The sequence below is a fragment of the Homarus americanus genome, unplaced genomic scaffold, assembly GCF_018991925.1.
Source record: "Homarus americanus isolate GMGI-L3 unplaced genomic scaffold, GMGI_Hamer_2.0 scaffold56009, whole genome shotgun sequence".
NCBI lineage: Eukaryota > Metazoa > Arthropoda > Malacostraca > Decapoda > Nephropidae > Homarus > Homarus americanus.
Window position 1 is genome coordinate 4,491,121 of NW_024739542.1, and position 17,120 is coordinate 4,508,240.

The 17,120-nt window shown below is 40.5% G+C and overlaps 1 protein-coding gene across 1 annotated transcript; it reads right to left on the bottom strand.

Annotated features, from left to right (window-relative positions):
- Positions 1 to 1,325: 1,325 nt before the first annotated feature.
- LOC121874893 lies at positions 1,326 to 16,633 on the bottom strand. The gene is made up of 6 exons (XM_042379218.1): positions 16,559 to 16,633; positions 4,507 to 4,903; positions 3,806 to 4,309; positions 3,154 to 3,363; positions 2,863 to 3,008; positions 1,326 to 1,945 (listed from the first exon to the last, which is right to left on the bottom strand). The coding sequence occupies exons 2-6, from the start codon at positions 4,865 to 4,867 to the stop codon at positions 1,754 to 1,756; spliced, it is 1,413 nt and encodes a 470-aa protein (XP_042235152.1). The 5' UTR covers positions 4,868 to 4,903; positions 16,559 to 16,633; the 3' UTR covers positions 1,326 to 1,753.
- Positions 16,634 to 17,120: the final 487 nt, after the last annotated feature.

The following is a 17,120-nucleotide window of genomic DNA, read 5'->3' on the forward strand; positions in this document are numbered from 1 at the left end:
TAGCAGTAAAACCACTACTGATAGTCGTGGGTGTAGCCAGGGTGTAGCTAGCAGTAAAACCATTACTGATAGTCGTGGGTGTAGCCAGGGTGTAGCGAGCAGTAAAACCACTACTGATAGTCGTGGGTGTAGCCAGGGTGTAGCTAGCAGTAAAACCACTACTGATAGTCGTGGGTGTGGCCAGAGTGTAGCTAGCAGTAAAACCCTCCTCGTGGTCGAGTGGTCGTGGGTGTATTGAGGGTGTAGGAAGCAGCAGAACCAATCCCGGTGGTAGTGGGTGTAGGGAGCAGTAGAACCACTCTTGGTGGTTGTGGGTGTAGTCAGAGTGTAACTAGCAGTAGAATCAATCTTGGTGGTCTGGTGGTTGTAGGTGTAGATAGCAGTAGAATGAGTCCTGGTGGTCGTGGGTGTAGCCAGGGGGTAGCTAGCAGTAGAACTACTTCTTGTAGTCGGGTGGCCGTGGGTGTAGCAGTGTAGCTAGCAGTAGAACCAAGTTCTGGTGATCGGGTTGTCATTAGTGTAGCAGGGTGTAGCGAGCAGTAGAACCATTACTGGTGGTCGTGGGTGTAGCAGGGTGTAGCGAGCAGTAGAACCATTACTGGTGGTCGTGGGTAGCAGGGTGTAGCGAGCAGTAGAACCATTACTAGTGGTCGTGGGTGTAGTCGGTAAGCAGTAGAACCATTACTGGTGGTCGGGGTGTAGCAGGGTGTAGCGAGAGCAGTAGAACCATTACTGGTGGTCGTGGGTGTAGTGTAGCGAGCAGTGGAGCACCATTACTAGAACCATTACTGGTGGTCGTGGGTGTAGCAGGGTGTAGCAGTAGTAGAACCATTACTGGTGGTCGTGGGTGTAGCAGGGTGTAGCGAGCAGTAGAACCATTACTGGTGGTCGTGGGTGTAGCAGGGTGTAGCGAGCAGTAGAACCATTACTGGTGGTCGTGGGTGTAGCAGGGTGTAGCGAGCAGTAGAACCATTACTAGTGGTCGTGGGTGTAGCAGGGTGTAGCGAGCAGTAGAACCATTACTGGTGGTCGTGGGTGTAGCAGGGTGTAGCGAGCAGTAGAACCATTACTGGTGGTCGTGGGTGTGCAGGTGTAGCGAGCAGTAGAACCATTACTAGTGGTCGTGGGTGTAGCAGGGTGTAGTGTTACTGGTGGTCGTGGGTGTAGCAGGGTGTAGCAGCAGTAGAACACTGAGTGGTCGTGGGTGTAGCAGGGTGTGTAGAACCATGGGTGGTCGTGGGTGTAGCAGGTGTAGCGAGCACCATTACTGGTGGTCGTGGGTGTAGCAGGTAGCGAGTAGAACCATTACTGGTGGTCGTGGGTGTAGCAGGGTGTGAGCAGTAGAACCATTACTGGTGGTCGTGGGTGTAGCAGGGTGTAGCGAGCAGTAGAACCATTACTGGTGGTCGTGGGTGTAGCAGGGTGTAGCGAGTAGTAGAACCATTACTAGTGGTCGTGGGTGTAGCAGGGTGTAGCGAGTAGTAGAACCATTACTAGTGGTCGTGGGTGTAGCAGGGTGTAGCGAGTAGTAGAACCATTATTGGAGGTCGTGGGAGTAGGTAGCAGTAGATTCCGTCCTAGTAGTCGGGTGGTCGTGGGTGTAGGAGGGTGTAACTAGCAGTGTAACCACTCCTGGTGGTCGTGGGTGTTGCAGGGTGTAGCTAGCAATAAAACCACTCCTGGTGGTCGTGGGTGTAGGAGGGTGTAGCGAGCAGTAGAACTACTCCTGGTGGTCGGGTGGTCGTGGGTGTAGCTAGCAGTATGACCAGTCTTGGTGGTCGGGTGGTCTACACTCTTTTGGACACACAGTCACACCCGATAGCTCGTGGTCGCGGGTCGGGCCCCAGCCGACGAAGTACCGACGGTCACGCCGAGTCGGGAACGGCGCTGAGCGATGATGTGACCGGAAGTGGGGGTTGCCACAGAAGTAACTGTCATGTGCTAGCTGTAGGGGATGCCTGATTACTTATTAATAGTACTTATCACGGGTAACTGGTAATGTTTATCTGGTAGCCTACCTGGTAATGTTTTGGGTTTGGTAAAGTTTTTAACTGTTAACTGGTAATGTTTATGACTTGTAAAGTAATATCTATGACTGGTAACTGGCAACGTTTATGTCTGGTAGCTGGTAATAAAATTAAACTACTATTATTAATATAAATACTACCAATACTACTACTACTACTACTACTACTACTACTACTACTACTAATAATAATAATAATAATAATAATAATAATAATAATAATAATACAACTACTAATACTATAACTAAAATTACCACTACAGCTAATGTGCATCTAGTAATTTTGGAGGAGGCCGAAAAATTACTTTGCTCAAAATCTCAGTTTAGGTAGTCCTCGACGTGCTGATTAAGGACCTGTGGTTGAAATGTTGATATTCTGAGAATTAATTGTTGTAATAGAGGATTTTGAAATTTTGATAATTAATTTCCTGATTAATTACATTCTTTTTGGGCCCGAAATTTTGTTCACAATCTCAGTACTGTACTGTATAGGTAATCTTCCATGCGGAAATTACGGATCTGAGGTCAAAATGTTTTTATCCGGGTTAGTAGGACAATTAATTATCAAAATTTCAATCTCTAGTGGCTACTACGACAATTAGATAAAAAAAAAAATGTCAAAACTCTGACCACAGATCCTTAATCAGCATGTCGAGGACTACATACGAGTATAAAGGGATTTTGAACAAAATAAATTGTTCGGCTCCCCCAAAAAACATCCAAGAGGTATACTGTACATCCGAGTACTTTTTGAGAGACGAAAAACAACAAAAAACACGGTTTCTCCAACAACCAACTTGGCGGTAACTCCAATAATTTACGAGAGGAACACTTACCAAGCTATCCAGAACCTCCGGCCAGACTACCCTCTTGAGCATCATCTGGTCGTAGTCCCAGAAGTTCCTAGGGGGCCAGCGTAGCATCTCTCTAATCATATTCCTAAATTTGTCTCCTCCTCGTACACGGGACCCACCCCACATCCCTGGAGAGAGCGACGGTAATATTATAGAAAGGGAGGGTATGTGTGTATGTGTGTGTGTGTGTGTTTTAAGGAAGCTATCAAGGTTAGGTTAGGTTAGTCTATATTAGGCTCACCAAAATATACCAAGACCAAGAAGCTTGCTGACCTGCCAGTATGAGGCCGTTGTGGCTGGGGTGATCACGCATGAGGTGGAGGATGGCAGTGGAGTTGGACAACCAGTACCGGACGGCCGCCACCTCCCGCGGCAGAATGGCAGAGTCCACATCCCGCACCAGAAACTCGGCCACCAGAGGGTCAGCCATAACGAGGAACCTCCACATCTTGCCTATCAACAGCTGCTCGTAACTCCTTGCACCTTATTTAGTGAGCGGAAAAATGTATTAGTGTATTAATTGACACATATGGGTGAAAGAATGGATTATTAGCAAGTTTCAGTGAACTGTATACATGAAAAATAGTTTCATAGCAAATTCTAATGACACGTAAGGATGAAAGGCTAGTTTAATAGCAAATGCTATTTTAATGCTATAAATGATACTAACCAAACCTTAACTAATTTACGTAATAATTTGGTGATGTTTTGATGTTAAACAATATCTCAAATTAAAGAAGGCAAATGTTACTATGAACTCATTTTCACAGTGTTGGGATCAGCGCTGGGTAGCTGACGCGCGTTGATGGCGGGCTCAAATGAACCAAGATAGAGCGGACTGGTAGAACTTGTCAGTCATTGTGGAAACACTAACATTGAACAGCTTATAAAAAAAATATGGAATTGTAAAAGAATCTCAACCTACCTGTGAGTCCAGGGTGTATTTTTTCAGGTGTGGTTGTTGTTGGGTTTGTACTGGTCATCGCTTTCTCACCCCCTACATCCTTACTCGAGATTCTCCCGTATTCTCTTCTGTTTCTCATATTTTCTCTATTAGTTATCGCCTTCTCTCCAGTAAGTCCCAAATTTTCTTCTTCATCACCTCCCGGGCTACTCTTAACTCCACCACCCCGTGTCGTACTCCTCTCTGCCGTCGCGTTTGCAGCATCACCCCCTTCCTCCCATACGCCTTCTACTGTGTCCTTTGGATACTTACCAGCATCCTTAAAATAATTATTAATAGCTTCTGAAATACCGGAACTCACAGATAAGGAGGGCCTGGGGTTCGTCGGCAGTGTCTCCTCTGTCGGGTAGAGGCGGTGGACGTGGCAGGGGTCGAAGTGAGGGTAGAGGCAATAGAGGCGACACAGTAAGCTCTGAGCCTGACCATCCGACTGTGATTTGTTGTGGTAGAGACGCACTACCCACCCTGAGGAAGTGTATAATACTGCCAGGGTTATTAAGTACCGTTCATCAGTTTCTACAATACGCAAAACTAAAAAAAAATCCTGTTTTATATACATTACAGTAATTCTAATGTTATCAAACTAAAGTAAAAGAACTGATAAAATTCCATATTAATTATATTGACAATGAAAACTCTCAATAAGAAATCTATAAGCTTACCTTCATAATATTTTTGGACGTCTTTAAGTCTTTCTTCTATTGCGGAATAATATTGTCTATAAACACCTTTGTGGTTCATATCGCCATATATACTGTATGACACCACCCTCTGCCCGGCACCTCTGCTGGTCGACCAGTCACTGCATATGGATTGTGAGCTTGACGCTATGATTGGTGGACCAGATCTGGGACACCCGCAGTTATATTCGTCATAATCAACCATTTGCCAAGGATAAACTCTTTTTAATTGGTTGACGCGAGTGTTCTTGGAGGCCGAGTGGAGTAAGCAGAAGATCATCAGAGCGGAGGAGCTAGCTAGGTAAAGCAGAATTCCTCTTCGTTTCCTCAGGATTGCGAGCATCTTGGTGCTCCGACGTGCATGCTGGCTCGCGTCGCACTGTGGAAGGAGAGAGACACACGTAAGTAAGATAAGAAATCGTGGCCTGCTTGCCTGGATTTGCATGGTCTAATTGCGCGGCACTTATACTGTGTACTCTACCTTTAAGGATTGCTAAGTAACATTCCATCACCCAATTGCTCTGAGCTGCTGTGGGTGCGTATTTATATTCAGGTACCGCTGCTTTACCGTTTCAACGTCTATTCACACGACCTTCTTTCTCTGATAGTGATATATAGATATTGTCTGTAGAATCGTCAAGCAAATTAACATTGATTCAGCATGTACGCAGTCAGTGCAAGCAGACAAGGTTCACAGTCAAGTAAATATTGTTGTTATAAAATGATGAATTAGAAGAACGCCCCCCCCCCCAAAAAAAAGATACTGGCCTAATACGACTGAAGTTGAGAATATGACAAGACGCTAGACTGACTTAACAGAAGGAAAATTGCTACAAACAAGTAAATAAAAAAAAATAAAAAAAAATAGGAAGAGAAACGCGCACGATGAGAGAAAACGGATTTAACGTTAGCCTCCAGCAGTAACTTTAGAAATCTTATACCCTTACACCCCCAAACAACAGTAAACTTAGGCATAAAACGGGAAGAGTACAGCCCCGAGCTCAACACAAACACTCACTCGCCCACACCATACCGGGCGTTCGTCAGCTGACGCTCAAACAGCACCACAGGGCAGGGATGAACCTTGAGTGGCTGGATTAGTGTCACACGATGTCTTCAACTCTTGTGCCATGATGGTGGGGGGTGGCGCCCTACGTACCCAAAGGAGATTATAGATGTATTTACTTATAGCTCCCTTCTTTCCTGCTATCCTGCCCTCTTTTCCCATCCTCTTACCTCTTCCATCCATCACTCATGCGTCCCCATTTCACTAGTTGATGGAGGGAGTCGTGACTAACGTTCAGAATTACTGTACAGTCGAGGTGTGAGTCACTGTAAGGGGATGAGAATGGGACCGTATACCTTGATAATACTGCACACCATTAGTTCTTGTGTCTGTGTGCTAGATATGTTATGACAGAGAATTGAAGAGTTAGTGTTATGGTCTATATACACCGCCCCCATGTCATGCCACTCTATGAACTCATATTCCCGAGACACGCACCTGGAGACGGGTTGGAGGAGGTGTGCAAAAAGCGAACAGCACGAGATTTACTGTTATAACGCCCATGTGTCAAGCACCCGCCCGTTCCTTCATGACCCACACCTGCACAAGTATAGCACCTCTGGAGGATGTGTTGTGTGTTGAAACCCAAACGTATTCAGGCCAGGATTTTTTAGTTTTATACAATTTTATGACAAGAACTCAAGTACAAGGTAGGTAGGTTGAGAGAGAGAGAGAGAGAGAGAGAGAGAGAGAGAGAGAGAGAGAGAGATTCTGATTCTGGAAGTAGCGTTAACTTAAACCCTCATTCTTCATATTCATCATTATACATGTATAGTTTCACCAGAGATTAACACCGCGTTAACAAGAGGAGGCGTTCAGGAATCGAGAGGGAAGGAGGTGGGTAGGGATGGAGTGCAAGAGGGAAGCGGGGTGAAGGAGGAGAAGAGAGGGACGGGGGAAGAAACGGAGGAAGGAAGGAGGAAGAAAGTGTGAGAAGAAGGATGGGAGATACGGAAGGAGGGAGGGAGAAAGGGAAGAAGGAAGCGGGTGTAAAAATCACTGTCGAGCACCGTTAGAAGTTTCTTTTGTTTGGGTCTGCTAACGTCACGTTTTAGTGTGTCACATCCTCCACCCAACACGACCTTCGCCTAGATTCTGAAAGGCTCGCGTAAAGTGAACTTCTCCCATAAACAAGACACACAAGAACCTATCTAAAGAGGTCAGTTATGTTATGGCAGAGTTTATTCGTATAAACAAAATCTCGTCAATTTGTTTCTTGAGATGACGAAGTGAATGAAAATCGAGAAACAACTTAACTTAACCTAACGCTAACCTCAAGTGAGAGAATTTAACAAGCGCAAATTCTCGGCCATAGCGTGAGACAAACGAGACTACTGTAGATTGGTCAGTACGATGAGCAATATTATTAAGTTATACCATAATTTGGGTTCCTCAAAAACCCGTACGGTATATTTTCCCTCATTACTTGAGCCTCGCCTCTATCTACACCTAGAGTCCCTGGATACAGAATAGCGACAACTTGAATTTGATGCCATAATGTTGCCAGTGAACTAATGACTCCCTTCATCACCTCACACACACACACACACACACCTGAAGATGTGAATTACACGAATTACTACCAATGACTAACATAGCCTACAGTACGCACAATAAACAGTACCATAGCTCAGTTATGCACAGTACCATTTTAAATAACTGATAAGTTACATATTTCCTGCATTGTAATCAAAATAACTCTAACAATAACAGTGGTAATAAAGAAAACGTCGAGTCAGAGTTCAGAAATTACATAACCCGAACCAGGATTTATCTAGGAGCAGACTGTGGTCAGATCACATCCCAGTAATAAGTTTAGCGAGGCTAAAGCTTGAAAAATTACAAAGAAAAACTTTGGACAAAATGAAATGGGATTTAGGTAAGCTCAAAACAGGAGCTGGGATAAAATATGAAATTGAAACCGAAAATAGATTTTCAGTATTGCTAGCGGGTGACTTTGATGAACAAGGACCTGGACAAGACAATAATTTAATAATTACAAAGAAGTAATGTTAGAGACAGGGAAAAAACTTATAGGACATAGGAGGAGCGAGACTAAAAGTGATTGGATGACAAATTTAAACAAAGAAATCCAAAGGAAATGCAAACAAGCCAAGAACAATGATGTAAAAAGAAGATGCATGAAGATTGAAGATGACAGAAGACATAATTACAGGGAAATGAACCAGAAAAAAAAATAAAATAGATGGGGTGGGACTATTAAAAGCAGATATGGATAACGTAGAGATAAGAATAAAAAAAAAGATAAAAATCGAAATGCCAATTCTGAAAGCAGGTGAGGCAAACGCAGCTGTGAGCAAAATGAAATATGATAGAGCTTATGGGGTTGATCACCAAACCAGTCGACTTCTAACTAAAGTATTACTCATTTACATCTTTACAATACCTACACAAACTTCTACAGTACAAGGCTCAGAATAACGTCTCCTCATTAAGTATTTTTATCTCCAGCATATCATTCACAGGCGGCGGCGTTCAAAGAAAACAAACAGATTATCTCGGTGACTGAAGAAAATGGGTCCGTGTCAGAAAACGGGAAACGCTTCTTAGTGTCAGTGGTTATGAAAATGATTTATGCCAGGTTTGTGTGTGTGTGACTGGCTTTTCATGTTTGAGATTATGAACTACAATAGCTGGAGATTCAAGACCAAGCAAGCACACACACACACACACACACACACACACACACACACACACACACACACACACACACACACACACACACACACACACACACACACACAGTAATTCAGATGGCAACTATTGGCCTGTTGACAAATATTTAGAGGTTCAGAATGACACCACAGGCAGTTCATTTCAAAAGAAGCACAAATACATGGCGGCAACACCCACAAGACACATATGAAGTCAAATCTAAACGTTATTTTTTTATTTTTTTTTAACGGGGATTAGCCCACCCGAGCACAGGTCACTGACCCACATCAGGGCCTGGGGGCAAAAATAATAATAATAATAATAATAATAATAATAATAATAATAATAATAATAATAATATTTATGATAATTAATGAAAATTGAAAAAAGTATAACCAAAAAAATAAAAATAATAATAATAATTAACAAATAAATACACAGACGAAAAAATAAATCAAGAGTGAGAAACTATATACAGCGTGTTGTGTTGTCAATAGTAAGAGAAACAATTGAAACCCTGCAATTAGGACGAGGCGCTTGATGTGAATAACAAGGAATAAAAACTTAAAAATTTTATTATAAAAATCCAACAACTATAACCTGACCTGACCTGACCTAACCTGCAGTCAACGTAGCTTGTTTACCTGCACTATACCCGTCCGGGTATAGGTCACTGACCCTCATCGGGGTCTGGGGGGGCGAAAATATTATAATAATAATAATAATAATAATAATAATAATAATAATAATAATAATAATAATAACAATAACAATAATAATAATAATAATAATAATAATAATAATAATAATAATAATTAATTTAATAAAAATAAATACAAATAATAATAAATACAAATATAATAATAATAAAAATAACAATAATAACAACCATAAATAAAAATAAAAAAAATCAAGAGTGAGAAACGATATTCAGTATTATGTTGTGTTGTCAAAGTCAGAGAAACAAACGAAACCCTGCAATTGTGTGTAAATGAGGCAGAAAGTCAGATCAGCAGCCTGGAACTTTTTCACAATTTTGTGATGCCATATGGCAGCAGGGTCTACCATTAGACAACACATTATGCAGTCTACAGTATGTGCATTGTCTGTATACCTACACTGTTTATGTACACTCACTAACAACAGTCCTGTCGCCCCATCTGCCTCTTGATAAACCCAGGAGTTTTTGGAAAGTGTACATTGTTTGTATACCTGCACTGTCTAAGTACATTGTTTGTATACCTGCGCTATGTACATTGTTTGTATACCTGCGCTATGTACATTGTTTGTATACCTGAATTGCCTATATGTACACTTACATGATGAACCAATGCCAAATCATATGACGCTTTCAGTGAATATATACCATATCTATCTACCTATTCTCTTTACACCAACTATCAATCACAAAACTCCATAATTAAAAAATACCTGTAAGTCACAATAATAGCGACACTCACAGCAACAGCGGCACAGCTCCACGATTCACCCTCTCCCGTCACAGTCAGCCGGTAACTGAGAGTGAGTGACCTGGAGTGTTGCCATCCTACTCGCTATCCGCTAACTTATCATACGCTAAATTACATGGTTGAAAAAAGTACACACGTCTCCGTCTCTCAGCACTACGTCAAGTATGGTTTACGGGGTCATGGAGTGCTTGGAGGGGTACAAGTGAGGAGATAAGAACCAAAGTGGGATACTGAGGACTTACTGCAAACACTGGGCGAGAATTATACTAATCTCAGTGTCTTTCTAGCGTGTCTTGTAGGTGAGTCTGGCCATACTGTACTGTACTACTATTGTTACTTTACTACTAATACTAATACTAAGAATAATAATAACATACAAGAGATAGTCAGCTGTGGCCATTGTCTATCAAATTACAAAATCTAGTCTTTGTTGTAGCTTATAACTTATCTTCCCATAACAGGCAACTAACGTCACCATCTACTGTATATACTTCAACGTGAATTATGTAAAGAGAACTGCTCCCATCTTTAATTACTATAAAACTTAATTTCTATAATCAGTTGATGTTGAGATTTTTGTAGTTTTAGTCAGAAGCTAATTTGGTGTTTGCTAGATGACAACATCACTCACTATGAAGCTTGCTTGGACTAGACCAATGAATACCTCCTCGCTCACCGAAAATAATGATTATACAAGTATTTTTGCTTCTATATGTATCAAAAGTTAGAATAAGGAATTGTTCTTTAGATATAAATTTCTCTTTGTAAATGTTGATGTCGATTTTAAAATGTACCACTACTGATTCAGCAGCTTAAGTCATTTAACCCTTCAGAAAGCGGGGGTTTCTCTCAGCTGAATAAAATCATCTGGCATTAGCTAGAATAAAACAGCTTTGCGTTAGCTAGAATAAATTAGCTAAGGGCTACAGTACATTGCCCTCGACAGGGTTAATCGAGTTAAGTTCTAGTCCAGCTAGATTCTAATCGAGGTAGGTTCTAAGCGCGTATAGAAGGTTGGTATTTACACTAGTCATCAATTATAAAAATCTGAGATATGAAAGCATCGTCCCAATAGACAGCAGAAAGTGGTGTACAGTACATCTTCCGTGTGGCGGCGTGCTTCACCTGCCCTATCTGGCTACCGACCAGAGAGATATAAAGATGACGATACAGTTATCTCTTACAGTGCACTGTATATATCCAGCTCATGTCTGCCTTATATTTATTGTACCATTATTATTATCATTATTATTAATTATTATTATTATTACACTTATCTACATCTTGAAAACCGTGGCTGGGGATAACAAAAGCAGAAAAATAGATGTTAATGACGGGGTTCCATTTTTGGGTGGAGAAGGGGGGGGGGGTAGACCAATGGGACAGCCCCCAAAAATTCTACCTTCTTGACACTTCTAAAATAAATGTACACTCGGAAACCATATTCTCTAGCCCACCTGGGTCGGTGCTGGAGGTTAGTACAGTGTCCTTTCTGGACGGGGGCCCACTCTAACTATCACGAGGCAACACACGCACGAACAACACAGTCATAGTACGGCTGTATAGATGATATTATATATAAATTTTGTATATGGAATTTTATACTCTGCATTATCTTCATTATATAAGAATACGAAGAAAAAATTTCCATAGGTTGTAGTTACGAAAGTATGAATGGAAATAAACACTTCCAAACCACCCAGTGAATCCACACAACGTTTACAGCCCTTGTGGCCAGACCACGATGATTCCACCACACCCCAGCTATATCTTTTATTTCCCATCATTCGCGTAACTATATGAAAAATCGTGTTTAATTTAACTACATAATTCAAAAACCTTAAATTACATGCGGATCAGTCACTCCTCATTTGACACACTTATAGTGTAATACTTTGACCATCCCACCTGGGCACATGGAGGCCCACAGTAACTCTCATGGGGCAACATCCTTGCATTTGTTGAGAAGAGTTATATATATATATATATATATATATATATATATATATATATATATATATATATATATATATATATATATATATATATATACTTTCCCTCACCCTAGCAAACTAGTTAGCATAGCATAACCAAACAGCCTCGCAAGGACCAATAGGTCTGGATATAATGTGTGTGCACGCGCTAAAATGACCTAGTATATTTTACTAATGTCTCATTGTCCATGGGTTTTCTTACAGTTTGGCTGTGAGTTTTCTATTTTGTCTACCTGCCAGTTCAACAGGACTGCTAACCATCCTCCCAGCAACTCATATGCCATCCCAGACCCACAGCCTATATGTATGGTGCAAGACCGCAGTCCAATACATACAAGTCAGGCAGTCAAGCGTTGGTTTGAGGCGCACCCGCAGATTATTCTATTGGACTGGCCCCCTAAAGGAGCCGATTGTAATCCAATAGAAAATCTATGGGCGCATATGGTTGTTGAATGGGATGTTGAGGAGAAAACGAGTGAGGCAGTGAGGAGACACGCACATAATGTGTGGGAGGGAATAAGGAGGAGGCCGAACATCTGCAGCAATCTGGTAGATTCCATGCCCACCAGATTGCATGAAGTTATAGCAGCAGATGGAGGTTGGACACGGTATTAACCTGTGGTCAAGAATTAAATCTCCGCCCACGACGGTGCCTTGTAGGGGTGGCGGGGGAGTTAGCTCTCTGGTGTAACCTCGTTGGGGCCACATAGACTTCGTTTCCTAACTCTCGGGAATTTGTCCAGGTATTTTACTATGCGGTTTTACGTCACTTCGCATAAATATGCTTACAAAATCTATGCATTAATATGCATAACTCTTGGGAATCTGTCCAGACATTAAATATATGTTATATACTACAATAATCACATAGATATATTTACAATGTTCATGCATAATAAATGTGAAAAATATTTTTTGGGTTTCAATTAACCAATAGTCATGCCTACAAAACAATCTTGATGCTCTAAGTGCATGTATGGTAAATAAAGAAATGAAAAGCAAGCATCTTAGCCATATGGATATAGTTACACGGAAGAAGGGAAATAAGGATGAACCATGGTTTTGATGGAAACAATGTGCTCTGGGACGATGCTCACAATGACGAATGGGAGAAACCTCTTTATGAAACATCATACCTACTAAGGATGAAGCTTAATGTTACGGAACACACACACACACACACACACACACACACACACTGTAACTTTATGTGACACGTTGTCTGACTTGGGGTGGCTCTGAGCGAACCATACACTTGATATTACAATTTATGTATCCTTCCTGTCCATGATTTACAACAATAACTGTAGGGCAAAAGTTAAAATATCATACTAATAACACTGTCAAGTATTGATACTATGACTAGTAACCAAGATACAGAGCACGATGAACATAACATGATAATGATAGTGAAGCCTGGAAGGGTTCATATCATAACTTGTGTGTTCGTGCGTATGTTGCCCCGTGAGAGTTACCGTGGGCCTCCATGTGCCCAGGTGGGATGGTCAAAGTATTACACTATAAGTGTGTCAAATGAGGAGTGTGACTGATCCACATGTAATTTAAGGTTTTTGAAATATGTAGTTAAATTAAACACGATTTTTCATATAGTTATGACTGTGTGTGTTCGTGCGTGTGTTGCCTCGTGATAGTTAGAGTGGGCCCCCGTCCAGAAAGGACACTGTTCTAACCTCCATTACCGACCCAGGTGGGCTAGAGATTATGGTTTCCTAGTATACAACTCACTGGCAAATTTCAGCTCTCTATCTTCAAAACTGCAGCTGTGTATTGAAAATGACCACACAAACAGTTACTGAGTTTTTTATAATAGATTCAAAGATCAATACAGCCATACATAATATCACGTTTGTCACCTCTCTACACAGCCTGCGATGGTAGGCTCTGGCTACAGCAAGCATTTTTCTGCTGTGATTTCTGTACATTTGAGTCGCTGTATTTGTTCTTCTTTAACCAGAATATTTTTCAATTGGACATCACGTTAACTCAGCAAAACTGATCCATCTTAATCTAATTTACCAAAACTTGTTTGCTGTAATTGAAATTATATAACTTTATAAAAAAATAAAACACAGCAGCAAATATATTTTGGGTTATTTTTGTATTTAAGTCCAGTAAAAACTAACAAAACTGAACTTACTCTAACTTATTCAAGGTATAAAAAAAGATGGGTTAGGTTATATTTGGTTGAATCGTCTTAATGTTTATTTTTGTGTATCTGCACTATCTGTATACACTCTTTGTATGACAACAATCAATGTACACTTTATATGCTCTTACTGCCTACGTATACATTGTATACGTAGGCAGTACGAGTCTATGTATACAGTACAGTACATGTAACATTGTATACCTGCATTGTCAGTGTACATGCTGAATCAGTGTGAACTTGTGTTGTACAGGGAGATTATTTAGAGATATAGAGTAATATAGTTGATGCTCTCGACTCGAGAATTCTAACTTTTAAGCACAAAAACGAAAGTATAACTTAAGCGCAATCGAATTTCCCTTCGCTACATTTAGCAGAGAGACGTTGTTATGGTAACATTGACGTCGTGGTAACTCAGGACGGTAAATTGGAGCCGTTACCTGACGGAGTTACCAACAGCTAACTTACTACCGCATTGATGTTGATTGTTTCTCCTTGAACGTTAGTGAATATAGTGTTTAATATGCACTCGGTTGATTCATTAACATTGAGGAAATGACTGATAAAAGATACATTAATTCAACAGGTGCACAAGCGATGCAATATCTAAAAGTCGGACGTGGTATTCCTGACAACTACGGCGTGACGTGTGTATGGTTTACGGTACATAATTACTATCATAAATTTTGTGAATTAATACTATATAATTTAGTCAAACATTTGTATTTATTTTTTTTATTAAATTGGTGTTATCAGCAGTGTGTAGCTACGGTCAAAATTGTAGGGCGAGGCGATCACACTCTCTCACACACACACACACACACACACCAATTGAGAGCCCTTGAACACATACACACCCTTACAGACTGATGACATCACACAGACCATCTACACTGATGGATTTCTTAACACCGCCTGTGGGAGGGCTGGAAGTGCTATTGTTGTGACTCAACCTGACGGTAAAACAGAAGAGTAAGGAGTTAGAATTAACAACTGGGCATCCACTCTACAGACTGAATTAATTGCCATACTGAAAGCTATTAAATTTATTGAAACACTGTCACTGACAGTCTCCTCATCACTGATTTTCTATCCACACTATTATTCCTTGACACCCTCAACTTAGGTTGTCACGCTCTTGTATCTGAAGCCAGACACAAATATGCGTACCTTGTTGACCGGGGTGTCAAGATAACAAACTGCTGTGGATCCCCTCTCACATAGGCCTCAGAGAACATGACAGTTGATGCCCTCGCCAAAATCGCGTCTAACAAAGTCACTGTTAAATACAATCTGGGTCTGTCAAAAAGAACCCTTAAAACTGTAATTAGGAAACAACCTGTTGATGAAGTTAAAGCAAGCAGACAAGAGCAAACAGCAATAGTCAATCCTTTGTTTACCATGATGAGATGTATCAAGTGAAACATGTATATGGAGCAAGCAAAACGATCACCAGATTACAAGATGTAACCGGTAACCGCTAGACTAAGGTTAGGATATAAGTACAGTACCTCTGGCAGTATATCCCCCAAGCAGATGTAAACAAAACTAAATGTAAAGTGTGTGGCCAGACATATGGCCACACACTCCAACACTACGTCCTTGACTGTGAAAATAGAACCTTTTAGGGACAGGTCCAAGCACACTGTGTGTGAATTGATTCAACAACTTATCTCTAATGGCAAGATAACTTACGTATTAAGATTGTATCCACTTTTTGTGCCCAGTAGCTATACCATTTCCCATGTATAGAAACAAACACACAATGTGCTTGAATACCTCTCACGCAAATGTGAACAACAAAGTGTGCGGCTAGACTTATTGCAAGGTGGATTGTCCACCTGCTATCAAATCTCCCACTATATTTCCCACTTCCTAACTTTACCTTCCTCCTACACCTTCTTCCATCTTCAGAGAAAACGGCTCTCTTCTTTCCATCATCATCATTATCATATTGCTTCACACTGCTGTACTCACGCAATTGAGAAAAAGTCACCCTCTACGTACAGAACTAAACAAACAATGTATTTGAGATACGTACTATGTAGCAATGATATAATATCCTGACCACTGGGGTTAGTTATACAGACTCTTTGTGAACTCTACACTGTAATACTTTTGCGCTTCCGCTCACAAGATGAGTGTGGGGTGCACAATAAACTAGCCGCTGCAAGACGCAAAATTAATTAAATAATTATTACACACCCCACTACACACCGGGACACGCACCCTCTACCCACACCCCCAACACAAACCCACTTACACCCCCACCACAATAAACACCTGTTTGTGTATCTACATCACTGAAGAAAACTCATTAGTGCGTTCATGAATTTTTGTATTGACATGTTAATTTTCATAAATTTGAAACTAATAATAATAATAATAATAATAATAATAATAATAATAATAATAATAATAATAACAATTAAAATGCAGCATCATAATACAACATGTAAAAACAACGTGAATTTATTCCCATCCTCTACTAAAACACATTTTCATATTACAGTAATGAGATGCCAGTTAAGTGCAGTGTTTATTATTAACCGTATATGAATTATAAATTAAAATATGCAAGAAACATTTGAATATTAATTTATTTTTTAGATAGAATCTTTTTCCAGCCATTATTGTGTCATCTTGAAATAAACTGTTTTACCTTGTTGTTGTTGACGTCGCTTCCCGCTAAAACAGGATCGGCTAATATTTCTGATGGGAAAAGTTTCAAACCTTCTGAAAGTAAACAAACACATCATTTTGTTTAATATTAAGAGGAACTTTCTTATTATTATGATTGCATGAACTCTATACAGTATAATACTTATGATATTGTTTTAGGCTTTATAGAATTTTGAATAAATATTGCAAACTACTTTATACAAGTTAATTAAAACTGTATTCCACAGCGTTCGTCAGTGCTATATAGTTAAATAAAACTGCCTTAGAAACAGTCTCCATTTCCCTTTAAGTGAATATTAGTTTCATGTTACAAACAGCCTTGCCGGCCAGGGTAGGATGTTGCTGTGAATGTGTCTATGTCATAGACACATTCACAGCCTTTAATACGTCTAATTCTCAAGCTCATAGACTATGAGCTTGAGAATTAGACGTATTAAAGGCACCAGTGTTACCCAGCACCAACAGGGTGTCAGGGGACTCGCCCACCACTGATGACATCCTTAAATTCTTAATTAAAGTTTGTCCCAGAGAGAATGACCTTT

What these genes read in the sequence shown, in the direction of transcription:
- LOC121874893 (XM_042379218.1), bottom strand. Translation starts at nt 4,867, where the DNA reads ATGCTCGCAATCCTGAGGAAACGAAGAGGAATTCTGCTTTACCTAGCT. An exon ending in CGTCCAAAAATATTATGAAG is followed by an intron (nt 4,310 to 4,506) that starts GTAAGCTTATAG and finishes ACACTTCCTCAG; the next exon opens with GGTGGGTAGTGCGTCTCTAC. An exon ending in AATACACCCTGGACTCACAG is followed by an intron (nt 3,364 to 3,805) that starts GTAGGTTGAGAT and finishes TCACTAAATAAG; the next exon opens with GTGCAAGGAGTTACGAGCAG.